The sequence below is a fragment of the Artemia franciscana genome, chromosome 1 (assembly GCF_032884065.1).
Source record: "Artemia franciscana chromosome 1, ASM3288406v1, whole genome shotgun sequence".
NCBI lineage: Eukaryota > Metazoa > Arthropoda > Branchiopoda > Anostraca > Artemiidae > Artemia > Artemia franciscana.
In genome coordinates this window covers 26,840,280-26,853,955 of record NC_088863.1, presented here as the reverse complement: position 1 = coordinate 26,853,955, position 13,676 = coordinate 26,840,280, and the positions used below count along the sequence as shown (strand labels likewise).

The 13,676-nt window shown below is 35.8% G+C and overlaps 2 protein-coding genes across 8 annotated transcripts in view; both read left to right on the top strand.

Moving 5' to 3' along the window:
- LOC136027628 (uncharacterized) overlaps positions 1-13,676 on the top strand; it is a 53,943-nt gene that overhangs the window by 10,078 nt on the left and 30,189 nt on the right. For 6 of the 7 annotated variants that reach the window (XM_065705067.1, XM_065705062.1, XM_065705052.1 and 3 more), the window contains exon 2: positions 4,386-4,873. The exons of the other annotated variant lie outside the window; for it this stretch is intronic. In XM_065705067.1, coding sequence (XP_065561139.1) covers positions 4,805-4,873 — 69 coding nt within the window. In that variant the 5' untranslated portion in view covers positions 4,386-4,804. The remainder of the gene's footprint in view (positions 1-4,385; positions 4,874-13,676) is intronic. 7 annotated transcript variants of the gene reach the window in all.
- LOC136026756 (uncharacterized) lies at positions 4,395-4,805 on the top strand. The gene has a single exon (XM_065703491.1). It carries the CDS (start codon positions 4,395-4,397, stop codon positions 4,803-4,805), a length of 411 nt encoding a protein of 136 aa, XP_065559563.1.

Genomic DNA, 13,676 nt, shown 5'->3' with positions numbered 1-13,676 from the left:
GTGAACACCATTTGGAACATGAGTTCAAGGTGGCAAAATAGTAGGGGACTTCCAAGAAGAATGTGTTTAGCACAAATATTATCTGTACCTCTCGAAAAAGGTTTCTTAATTTCTTCTGCGGATTTCCTAATGTCAGACAATGAAACAATAAACGTGGGTGCAGCCTTTTTTGACAGTATCCGGTTAAGATCACATTTAAGAGGATATTTTACTTTTGAATCAGGTTCTAAAAATTCTTTCAAAATATGCTGTTGCCAAGCCTCAGCAGAGATAAGAGCTGAAGGAGCGTTCCTGTCACTCTGGTTGCAGGTTAAACTTTTCCACAGAAGCGTCGGATTACTCATGATCTTTTCTGAAGTTTTCCACAGAAGCGTCGGATTACTCATGATCTTTTCTGAAGAATCACAACGAATAGCGGCTCTATGTTTTTGCATTTCTTTGGTTAAATGGTGCTTTGTGGAAATCCGTATTTGGTGTACTATGCTGTTCTTGGGTCTCCTTCATTCTATCCATATGCTTAGCCAAAATTTGGCCTTCTGGCAGGCTTCAGCAAGGGATGGGTTCCCAGACCAGCTCTTAACTTGTGACCCAACACGGACTCTGGATTGAGGGACAGATTGTGATTGCGCTTGTAGTAGCGCATGTGGAATAAGTGACGAGTACATATTTAGTTTTAGACGAACTTCAGATGTGGGAATAGGTACTGATGTTTGGAGCAAGTCAAAATGTATTTTTATCTTCGAAAGTATATCAAGACAATACCGATACTGAGCCAAATCGGCTTTACTCCATTCAATGATGGTTCTCCATTTTGGAGGTCGATTCGCGCGCATTCGATAAAATGAGGCACTGATTCGGAACGATAGAGATAAAAGGTCAGAAACAAAAAATTCACGGAACACATCTACTGTTAATGAGCTACTAAGAATACTACTAGATACAAGGACATGATCAAGGTTAGACACTGATCCGGTAGGGTGAATGTACATGAAGTCATCTGATTTTGGTGCAAAAGCACTTTCATTTGGAATCAGACTAAGCAGAAGAGCTGAACGTGAGCTATCACTTTTATATATATCACAATTAAAGTCCCCCAATAAAATCCAATAGAGATCAGAAGCACTAATTTTATTCATACATTTTCCCAGCTCTTTGCAGGGTAGAGCAAACTTCATTTCGGAGTAATCGTCTCTGTAGTCGATGGGCGGGTACACATTTATTACAACAGTCTCACCAACTCTAATTGCTAAGAAATGGTAGGAACTAGCGAACAATTCGGAGTTGATATGCCCACTTATTAGCGTAGCAAGTCCACCTGAGGGGCGCCCTCGTTACTTAGGTTTTTTCGCTGGTACAAAATGGACCATGTGTGAGGGAAGACATCGAATATATTCTACTGTCATTAGACAGAAAGTTTTCTTGGAGACAAATAGTTTCTTCAGTGAGGCAGAGCTGTTCAAGCACGGTAATTTTGGTACTAAGACTACCATTCATATTCCAGGAGACGAAACGTTTGTCAATATAAAATTCATTCATTTTGGGCGTTTGGGCGTTTTACTCTGGGTTGCTATGTGGCCAGATTCATGGCAATTGTAGCAACGTTTCATAAGAAAGACGAATTCTTGAATCCTGAAACTTTCAAACCCCGCTTTCATTGATAGTTTTGTGGCAGTATCGAGGGATTCATGACTTGGAAAATACAGCTTGAATGCGCGTGGTTTTCCACATTGTTCGGCTTTCTCACATCCAGAAACTAGGCTTTTAATGACCTGTGCGTCAAGGGGCTCAGGAATCCCTTTAATCAGTCCTATGTACAAAGGGGTTTTTACTTTGGCATCGGACTCTGAATTTTTATTTTTGATCGCTAGTGCTATTTTTTCCGCCGTAGCCTTGTGAGCTACAGTCATGCGCCAACCGTTCCTTCCAGGCCTTAGTTCAACTTTAGTGGTGTCTAGAGCTTCGCCACATGCAGATTTGGTAAAGTTCTTTTGTTCCAGTGGTGTTTTCAAGGATGGAGGGATTTTTACAACGACGGAGTATGACAACTTTTGCGGAGCGTAAGGTTCACCAGAGGGGCTGGCATGGGTAGAAACGTGGAACTCCCCTTTGTTAACACCTTCCATAAAGCCGTCAAAACAACGACACATGTCGTTTACTCTAGTAGTTATAAAAGCATTTATCTCCTCCATACAAGCCCGGACTTCTGTTGGTTCAAATATAACGAAGGTAGGCAAGGCACGATTTCCCTTTGCTGACTTGACAAACATTTTGGCTATATCCAAAACATTTTCATCATCTTTCAGAGATTTGCATAAGGGGTCTGGTAAACCAGATTTTAACAGCAACAGTTCTTTTGCACTTAGAATGTCATCTCTACTAAAGAATTCCACTGCACGGCTTACAATCAGCTGGTTTTTTATGCCAGCGAGCATTGACATCGACACAAAGTTCAATACCGCATTCCAAACGATATTATTTTTATCCATTTTCACTGCTAATCAAGCCGCAGTAACCAGTCCGAAAATCAGTGCAGGGATTAGCTAAGCTCTTAATCAAACGTCAGTGATATATCTCTGCTGTGATCAGGACTATCAGGGGGGGGGGGAGGTTCATTGTCAGAAAAGCAACCATGATCTTCAGAAACAGCATAAAATAAAGACTTTAAGGGTGCAACTTCTATTTGTTTAGCATGTTTCCTCCAGAAAAGGCCAACCTCTAAATATTTCTCCTGTTCCATAATACTTAGTAATAAATTATAAGAACAGCAAAAGTTAGGTAATGTAATTAGGAAGTCACTATAATTAAAGTGGGATGAACAGAAGTTAACTTTATTAGTAACAGTATACATACTAGTTACATTTGATTTTAGTGAGCATTAGAGTAATGTAGGTCTAACGTTCTTTCAGTTAGGAGGACTAACACCATTTCTATATGTCTCACAACAAAAAGTCCTGTTCTAATGTAAAAAAATCTTTTACATATTATTGGAAAAATGCATATTTTTTATACTTTTTAGTGTTTTGTTGAAGAATCATGGCTGTGCAAGATTTTTGTATTAGTTAAACACAAAAACCTGGACAAATGTAAATTTTTATAAAATAGGGAGGACATGTCTTCCAAAAGCAGGGCGTCTGGTAACTATCCCAAGGGCACTGACCTTTGATTGGCGTTTACAATGTTAATGGTGTAAAAGTGAAACATTCAGTAGTAGATGTTTAAATAACAATAGAGATTAAAGGAGATGTAAGGAAAGTATTTTGAGTCTCATAATTTTGCTTAATACTGATCTATAAGGATTTAAATATTTTAAAATCTATTTGTTAAATTTGGGTATTAAAAGCTTTGGTATGGCTAAAAATCCTGCTGAAATAATATAACTTCTAAGACCTAAAGATAAGGGAAGGGTAGAGATAGTAGCTTCACAACAACTTTCCAGGGGAATTTTGGCCCTGGATCCATTCCTGAAAAGTTTGGTTTACCAAACTAAGCCACTTTTCAAGATAGGAAGAAGCACATCAACTGGGGGTCTACTAATGACTGAATTAGCTAAGACAATCTACATATACGTTGCTAATACAGTCTACTGTTGATTGAAGATATTATTCAAATTGTTAGTTCTAAAGAAAGAACTAACTGAAGTATTATCAGACAGTAGCTCCCCTAAATCGAAGAGATGATTAGAGTTAGTCTTGTTGGAACACATAAAAACGATACGTTCACTCTTGGGGGGGGGGGACTGCATAATTTACTCTCTTGAAATGTAATCGTAAATATGACGTTGATCATATGATTTTTCTTGTCAATCATTTGTTTCTTGTGTAATTTTGCCTGCATAATAGACACTGAAAATGATACAACCACTACTGAGGCAAATATGACATATGTATGCTTTTTGAATGTATTCATAAATATGACATCAAGTACGTTAACTTTTGCTTTGTTTTTCTGAACAAGGCCCTTTATATTTAAATAGCTAACTCAGAAAAGTAGATAAACAAATAAGATTACTGAAATTTTGTCTTGTAGCCCTATTTTCTGTATTTGTGTAAAAGAGGTAAAGAAGTAATTACACTTTTTTTTTTTTAAAAGAACCAAATCTTTTTTTTTTATAAAACCAAAGAAATTTGTGTTTATTTTGGCTTTTTAAAGTAGAATGCTTGTAAGGTGTATTGTTTTTAAGTCAATATCTTAAGACAGTAAGAAGTATTATGTAGAATCAGTATATATTACTTTCAATTTCCAAGGAATATGCTCTCCTTAAATGGTTGACTGAAAACGTAGAATCTCTTTTAAGTCTAACTTTTTTAAGTCTATGAATGAATTTAAATCTCGAAATGTGTGGAATTTAGGTTTGAATGCAACTTCAATTGTAACTTCTTTTGTAGTTTGAATCAATGCTGAATGAGGAGGAGCCTGACTACTATGAAGTATTGGGTGTTGAACCTAAAGCTGATGTGAAATTGATTAGAGCCGCCTATTACCGCCTTGCCCAAACTTTTCATCCTGACAAAAACTCATCCATCAATTCTGACCAGTTCCAACGGATCTCCAAAGCCTACACTGCTTTATCAGATCCTAGTTTACGTGCGGCTTATGACTCTAGAAGATTTCTGAAAATCACTGCAGACTCTTTTTTGGACAAAATTTCACTTTCAGAATTTGAGGAAAGAGAATTAAGGCTGTTTTACTATAGTTGTCGCTGTGGGGGTCTTTTTCAGTTGGGTCTAATTGACGATTCAGACTTACAGTCTTCTGTTGTTGTTAACTGTGATTCTTGCTCCATTCAGATATTGGTGGAACCGTGATGGAGAAGAAAGATAACAGCTGGTCCTCTGCAAAAAAGAACAAGCAGTTAATGTTTCAACCATTGAAGGTTTGTAACATTGTCTAATTATATATTTTACTTTTTGAATTTCTTGTAAGGTAAATATTTCCCCAATTTTCTGAGCAGTTCTTATTCAATTATTAAGCTAAATTTGCCCCCCCCCCCGAAAGAAAACACCTGCATATGTTCCTGCCTTGATTTTTTCCTTTCGTTTGTTTTAATCGTCGTTTCTTTCGTCGTCATCAAAGGTACCTCTTGATTTGGTTATCAAATGACTTTCATTAATTGGATCTTCATTCAGTTTTCCTTGAGAAAGGGTGTAATCCTTAAATAGGGTGTTTCATGCCTAAAAAGAAAACCAAAAAAATTGGGTTCTCCAGGCATAACTTTAATTTAACATGCCTTAGTCTCCTTATGCGTGTAGATGTTTTATGTGGCTGCGATAGAATTTTATGATTTGGGTAATATACTTATTGTAAACTTTCCTTTGTTTAACTTAAATATTATTCAAACTAAAATTAGCCGCGGAATAACGGTTAAAGGGCAATAGAACTTTTATTTCCAATCAAATGAGCCCTCTCCCGACCTTCTAAAATAAAAGGTTTGATACGATCACCCCAAGGAAAAAACAATCTTGTTTGTGGCAAAAAAATGCAAAATTCCACGTTTTTGTATGTAGGAACTTGAAACCTCTATAGTAAGGTTCTCTGACATGTTGAATCTGATGGCGGGATTTTCATTAAGATCACTTGATGTTTTGAAGGTGTTTCTCTCCTTTTTAAAAAATTGGGGAAATTTTCTGACGCTCGTAGCCTAAATTTTATAGGTAATATTAATCTTCATGAATTTGATATATTCTGAATAAGCATCAAATTTCGATTCTTTTAATGTATCCATTGTTACCAAGACTCTGTTTCTTGCAGTTTCGGTTACTATTGAGCCACATCACTCCTTACTTACAGTTCGTTCCCACGAATTGTTTGAAATGCAGTCTATTCAAAAAGAACGATTGTGATCGGCCGTCTATGCAGTGATTAATTAAAAATACAATTTCCTAAAAGTCTTGGCTAAGGTAATTCTTGCCTCGAATCAGGATGAGTATTATCTAATCGCAACTAAAAATTATTTATATACCAAACCAGAAATTAGCCCATTTTTGTACCGCATCACCAGAATTACTCGGGTTGGACTATGGTTGCTTTTTCTCCAAGTCAGTACCTAAGTCTGTTTGTATATCGAATTAGTATGCAGCTTGGATTTAATTTTTTTTCTTTTCTGAAATTGAAATTCCTTGCATGATTCGATGCAATATACAAGATGCAACAAACATGCATTTCTGCTAAAGAGCTGAAGGTTGGAGGACAGGGATTTTGAGTGGCCTTGTGTCCAATTTGTGACACAAAACATACAGATGGAAGTTTTTTGAAACAGTAGTTTTTAAAACAAAGGAATAAATCTAGAGAAGACCAACGGGTCTATGGCCAGTATGAGAAAAAAGAACTGAAATAACCAACACGAATATTTTGCCTGCATAAAAAAGGAGGCTTCAGCGTTAAAAGAAAAAAATGAAAAAAAAAATTCTAAAATCTAAAAAAATAATATTATTTCTAAAAACCAAACTGTTTTTTAAGCAAAAGGCAAATATGCCATTAAAAACGAACGCAAAAGGGGATACATTAAACTAGAGTCAAGTTTTTGTAAATGAAAGTAAAGAGTGAAGTCAACAGAACATTTTTCCACATATGAAGGGAGTGTCATTCCCTCAATCCTCCACTCTCTGTGATAAAGTTTTACTTTTTGATAACAATGCTTCAAGAATCGTATGCCTCGTTTGATTGAATTTACTTTGAACAATACAATAATCTTCAGTTCAATTGTTTTGATAGCCAATGCTAAACAAAATACTTGATATCACCAAATCACCACCTGAAGAGGGTATATTTGTTTCACTCCAAAATTCTTTCAGTAAAATATTAATTAAACTTTAGTTTGTATAGTGAGGAATTAAGGTGGCAGCAGCTGCTCATGTAGAGGGTAATTTTCGTTTGTTTTCAATTTTCAAATCGCTCTTTACTGACATTGGAAAAGTTTTTTTTAAATATAGTTTCTTGAATCTTTCCTGTAGCTAATTTGTTTTGACTTTGTTCTGAAAGTGTTAGTAAAACCAAATAGGACGATGCTGAGGTTCTAAATTGTTGTTACAAGCTAATTAAAAAAATTTCAGCGAGATGTTGCTATCTGTCGAAGAAGTAACCAGAGAGAGATACTCTTAAGATACCCCAAATCCTTCAACTGGAGACGAAGCAAGACTGTCTAGACTTTCCATCTAGTTAAAGAGCATGATTTTGGTTAAATGATAAATTCAATTGGACAGTTAAAAAACGAAAAAGAAAAACAACTTCAGTTAAAAAGTTAGACCGGATGTATCCAGCTTGTAACCCTGAGCTGCATATAGCCTAGTATGTTTTAGAATATGGGGCAGTAAACAATTTTGGATTAAAGGACTAGGTGAAGTTGCTAAACATTTCATACGCTTCTAGTTGAAGAATGGATCTAAGTGAGTTTTATTAAAATTGATTTTTTTTTCTAAATATTCTCCTGCTTCTGTTCATGAATGATATGACATGCTATTTATTAGCACTAAAAGCCTTTATGGTCCATGGTTAATATAATAATTCACTGCAATGTAAATTTCAAAACATAAACGAACCCATAATTGAAAGTTAAATAAATAGATTGATGAAAGTGGTATTACTTGTTAATTAAACGAATCACACCCAAGCAGGTTTTAATTAGGTTAACTAATAAAATATAACCTTCATTTAACCTTTACTTTATATAATAATATAATTTGGGCTAAATATCTGCGCATTAGGGGTGAGGCGGCGGGTTAAAGCATCTTCACAGTGCCCCTAACCTATCCCCCCTCCTAATGTGCAAATATATAGCCCAAATTATACAAGTCCAATGAATTTTATCATCCGTCACCTGTCTTTGTTGCTATGAAACCGATTTTCTGAGATCTAACCTAGCCGTAATTCTTGAGTGTGTTTCGTTTATTAACAAGTACCAAAGTGATTTCTATGCACCTTACCTCAGCCTCCCAACTTTTCAATCCCCATCGAAAGTATTATCACTAATATAATATCCACCATTTCTCCTTTTCAACCCCCCCCCCTCGAAAAGTTCGTTTCCTCAATTCGTTCGACTCCTAAAAAATAAAGATTAATTTGATCATACTCATCATAATTACATATTGGGCCAAAATAAGGAACCACTTTTGATCTCTTCGATATACATTTAACCACTTGCCCCATCCCCTTGGAAACAAATTTTCTGTTCGTTCAATATCAAAACTAAATTCTCAAGTTGGTACGCTAAGATGGATCAAAAAGAAATTCCCTTGGCGAATTATATGTGTTTACCGATAAGATGAAAGAACTAATAAGAATAGTTTGACATGTTTTGCTCCTGACTTTGGTCTTGCTTTTAAATTAAAGCTAGCATTTTACCTGTTTGAAGCAATCGGAGATAAATTTTCAGGCACTGTAAACGATATCAAACAGTTCGTGGTAACGAACTGTAGTAAGGAGCGACCCGGCTCAATAGTAAACAAAACTCTAAAAAATGGAATTTTGATACCAATACCTACATCAAAAGAATCGCATTTTCATACTGATTTTAAATATATAAGTTTCATCAAGTTTAGTCATACCCATCAAAAGTTACGAGCCTGAGAAAATTTGCTTTATTTTAGAAAATAGGGGGAAACGCCCCCTAGAAGTCATAGAATTTTAACGAAAATCACACCATCAGATTCAGCGCATTAGAAAACCCTACTGTAGAAGTTTCAAGCTCCTATCTACAAAAATGTGGAATTTAATTTTTTGACAGAAGGCTGATCACGGATGCGTGTTTATTTGTTTTTTTGTTGTTTTTTGTTGTTTTTTTTTTACCCCAGGGGTGATCGTACCGACCCAGTTGTTCTAGAATGTTGCAAGAGGGCTCATTCTAACGGAAATGAAAAGTTCTAGTGCCCTTTTTAAGTGACCAAAAAATTGGAGGGCGCCTAGGCCCCCTCCCACGCTAATTATTTTACCAAAGTCAACGGATCAAAATTCTGAGATAGCCATTTTATTCAGCGTAGTCGAAAAACTTTATAACTATGTCTTTGGGGACGGCTTACTCCCCCACAGTCCCCGTGGGAGGGGCAACAAGTTACAAACTTTGACCTGTGCTTACATATAGTAATGGTTATTGGGAAGTGTACAGGTGTTTTCAGGAGAATTTTTTTGGTTGGGGGGAGGGGTTGAGAAGAGGGGGATATGCTGGGGGAACTTTCCATCGATAATTTGTCATGGGGGAAGGAAATCTCCATGATGGGAGCGCAGGATTTACTAGCATTATTTAAAAAAAGAATGAAAAAATAAATATGAAAAAGTTCTTTCAGCTGGAAGTAAGGGACAGCATTAAAACTTAAAACAAACAGAAATTATTACCCATATGAGGCGCTCACCTCCTCCTAATACCTCGCTCTTTACGCTAAAGCATTTTTAGGAATTTCAACTATTTATTCTACGGCTTTTGTGATTCTGGGGTCATTCTTAATGACTTGGGACAAAATTTAAGCTTTAGTGTAAAGAGCGAGGATCTGACAAGGGGGCGAACCCCCTCATATATGTAATAAAAATATGAGAATACAAAAGTTCTTTACGTAAGCTAATTTATAAGATACGTAAATCTTTTACTAATAAAAATATTCGTAAAAAATTAAAAGTTCTAGTTGCCTTTTTAATTAACCAAAAAATCGGAGGGCAACTAGGCTTCCTCCCCCGCTCTTTTTTTCTCAAAATCATTCGATCGAAATTATGAGAAAGCCATTTAGCCAAAAAAAAAAAAAAAAAAAATGCAAATTTCGTTTTAATTATTCCTCTGCGGAGAGCCAAAATCAAAACATGCACTTTTCAAAAACTTTCAGAAATTAAATAAAAAAAAAACAATTTCTTTTAACTGAAAGTAAGGAGCGACATTAAAACTTAAAACGAACAGAAATTACTTCGTATATGAAAGAGGCTGCTTCCTCATCAACGCCCGGCTCTTTAGGCTAAAGTTTTTTACTGTTTTAAGAAGAAGACTTGAGAGAAAGAGTCAAACTATAGCGTAAAGAGCGGGGCGTTGATGAGGAAGCAGCCCCTTTCATATACGAAGTAATTTCTGTTCGTTTTAAGTTTTAATGTCGCTCCTTACTTTCAGTTAAAAAACTTGTTTTTTTTTATTTAATCACTTAAACAACGCATTAGTTCTAAATGCAAAAAATAAGTATCTGAAGTGTCAGAGTGTGATACAGGGCTAGAGTTTATGCCGACCCTTGGGCGAACATCGTGAGTGAGCACCAAAATTTGTGGAACTATCGGCATGTTTCAATATTGAACATAGGTACATGTTTCTGAGATATATAATAAATATTATTTGCTTTGTGAAGAAGGGGAATAAGAAGAAATGAATCCCTAAGGTATAACTTTTCAAATTTCTCGGAACGAGAGAGTTCTTTTAAAACAATAAAAGGGCAACTTCGTAGGTGACACTAGCTGCTTATTTCCGACACTTGCCATATTGTGTTTATCCACGTCATTTTAAGCGTCATTATTTTTTCATCGCATTTCTCAAAGAGATAGGGAGTGAATGTACTCATTTACGTTCTTCAAAGAAAATCAAAAGCTTTTCAGTCTTTGGAATTACTTGACGAAATTACCATTTTGAGATGTGAAAATCATAATTATGAATTACTACAGAATGATTAGCAGATTTGCGATCTTTGTTTTCCATTTAAAATTGAAAGTAAGCTTAGTCGACTTAATGTTAGACTGCAAGATGAACATCGCTCAGTTGCAATATCGTCCATTTTCCGATACTTGGAAAGAGGGAAGGGGCAAAAGAAATACGAATTATTTCCATTTGCTTCATCTAGGAAAAAGAGTGTGAAAGTGTGTAAGCCCTGCTTCAAGCAAACATCAAGGAGCCAAGACTACAGAAATATCAGTAAAACCAGAAAAAAAAATTATGGATTTTGGGCAAAAATTGGTGTTTTTGGCTCTGCGAGTCTTGTTGTATTTTGTGTTTTTGGAAGCAAGATACTTTTTTTTCAAATAACAATCAAACGATTAAGAGCAAATTTTTTCATATGTTAGAAAATGACAATGTTAAAAGTTCAAACAAGAAGTAACTATCCTATACATGAGGACTGCTGCTGCTTCTCTAACCCCACCTGCTCTTTATGCTATTCTTTGACTATTACTTTCCCGAAAGCATTTTGATGCTATAAATATGGTCAGTTAGTAATTCTAAGGGCTGAATTGTTAGGGCTGACTTGATGTCAAAATTGTACGAAACTTCGGGTCGAAGTTGGTCACTGTGCTGAAATTATTATTTCTACTTTGAAAATCTTAGGACTTTCCACGGGGATAATTTTCCGTAGAAAGGGGGGTTGCAGGGAAGAATTTCCAGGGAAAATTTAACACTGGGGAATTTCTCAGAATTCTTATTCGAAATTCTTTTTATGTGTCTTACTCTCTCTTTGCCGACTCGATTTTACATATGGAGATATTCCAAAGGAAATTTTTAGCAGGCTTGGAATTGTCCAGAAGATTTTTCCGTTGGGTGGGGGAATGGGGGATTTTTGCGAGAGAAATTTCTCATGGGAAAATTTTACGTGAGAGCCACTTTCCAATGAGGGGGGGGGGGGGTTCTGGGAAAATTTTTCACGGGAGGGGGATTTCCGGCATGATTTGAAAAACGATCAAAAATTAAAGTCTTTTTTATGGAGAATTTTTCAGGCTGAATCGTCTGCAAGAAATTGTCCAAGGGGAAATCAGCAGAATTATCCGATGAGAATTGCTCAGGGGAGGGGGTATTTTGCGTGGTAGTAATTTTTCATGGAGGAATTTTTCATGAAACGGGAGTATGGGGAGCTAGTATTATTTGAAAAACAATCAGAAAATAAATTAAAAAAAGTTTTTGCAACTGAAAATAAGGAGCAACATTAAAACTTCTGTGTATGAAGGGGGACGCTGTTCCTTCTTCAATCCTCGCCCTTTACGCTGAATTCTTCAAGCTCTTTAGAAATACTTCTCATTCAAAAGCAACGGCCCTTGTGTTTAAGTAGTCTTTCCTAAAGATTCTGGACAAAAAGTCAAACACTAGCGTAAAGAGTGAAGTATTGAAGAAGGGACAGCCCTCCTCATATGCATACTAATTTCTGATCGTTTTAAGTTTTCATTTTGCTCCTTACTTTCAGTTTAAAAAATTTGTTTTGTTTTTTTAAGTTGATCTTACTAATTGAGTGGTACTGGCTTATAAAAATAGGGTCAAAGTGCTTTTGATATTAAAAATAACGATCTGTTTCGAATCGATACATTTTTGGTGCTTCTTGCTGTAGCAACAGGAACATGTGATATTTATATACATTAATTTAAGAAAAACTTTTTGCACAAGACAAGTTTTTTTAAAGAAAAGTAAAGAGCTCCATTAATCCAAGAATGAGCAAAAACAAAGTCAAATAATCTTCCAAGCGTAAAACTACCGCAAACCACTGCCAATGAATGAATGAAATTCAAAACGAATAGAAATTACAATAAATAGCCGAGTCAAACTTAAAACGAGCAAAAAATAACATGAGTAAGACTGATAAACCCTATACCCTTTTAAGACCAGAACACAAATTGCGCTTTATTGAAAAAACAAACAAACAAATGACCGTGGATTGTGAGTTTAATTGACATATACTGACATTTCTTCCTTAAGGTTTTGACAATTTTTTACTTATGAAAGTAAGAAAATTGAAAATATTTCAAACGTATTTTCTCTATAAACATTATGTGCCCCCAGGGCATAACTTACAACCTTTTCCCTGAGGGTTGTGTGGGGGGGGGTTTGTCTTCCTCAAAGACATAATTTCCAGACCTTTCAACTGCGTTGAACAAGATGGCTATCCCAAAAGTTTGATAGTATGTGTTTGGGGAAATGGTGGGCTTGGTAGGGGTGTTAGTTGCCCTCCAATCACTTTCGACTATTAAAAAGAGGACTACCCCTTTCAATTTCCAATCGAATGAACCCTTTTTGAAGTGTCTACGACAACTCCTTCAGTACGAAGTTCCCTGGTCTAAAACCAAAAAAAAAAAAAAAATTAATACATTGTGTCCACATCACTCTTTACTTAGGCAGCGCTATTGCGCTGCCCATGATATTATAAAAATCCCAAGATATCAAGTGATCGAAAAAACGTCTCTAAATAAGGCTTCAAGCTTAAGACTTAAATCCTAAGATATTAGAGAAAGTCTCAAGGAGTCATTCCTTAGGAGTGACAGTAATGAATGGAAGAACCAAGATGCATGCTACCCCAACTTCAGCACCCTTCAACGAATATCAATGTCTGCTAAAATACCAGTCGATAACCTCTAAGCCGGACAAGACTGGATGTATAACATTTGTTTTGTAATATCAATTGTTTAGACAAACATTCTTCTGAAACTTCTGCAATTAAATTGCCAATGGAAATTTTCTCTTCTGGTAATTCAATTTCATTAAAAAGATTTTTAGGAAGATTTCCGTTTCCCAGTTCGAGGATCACTTGCTCGGTGTCGCATGTCTTCTCACTGCATGTGTCATTGCTCTTCATTTTTGACACGTTCTAATTCTCGTTTTCGTTTATCTTCTAACAGCCCGTGTCTTTGCTCTTCATTTTCATTTTTGTCACGTTTTGATACTCGCTGTTGCATATCTTTTAACCGTATTTGTTTAGCTTCTTCATTTTTGATTTTGTATACTTCAGACAATTTAGCAATGTCCTTTGCTT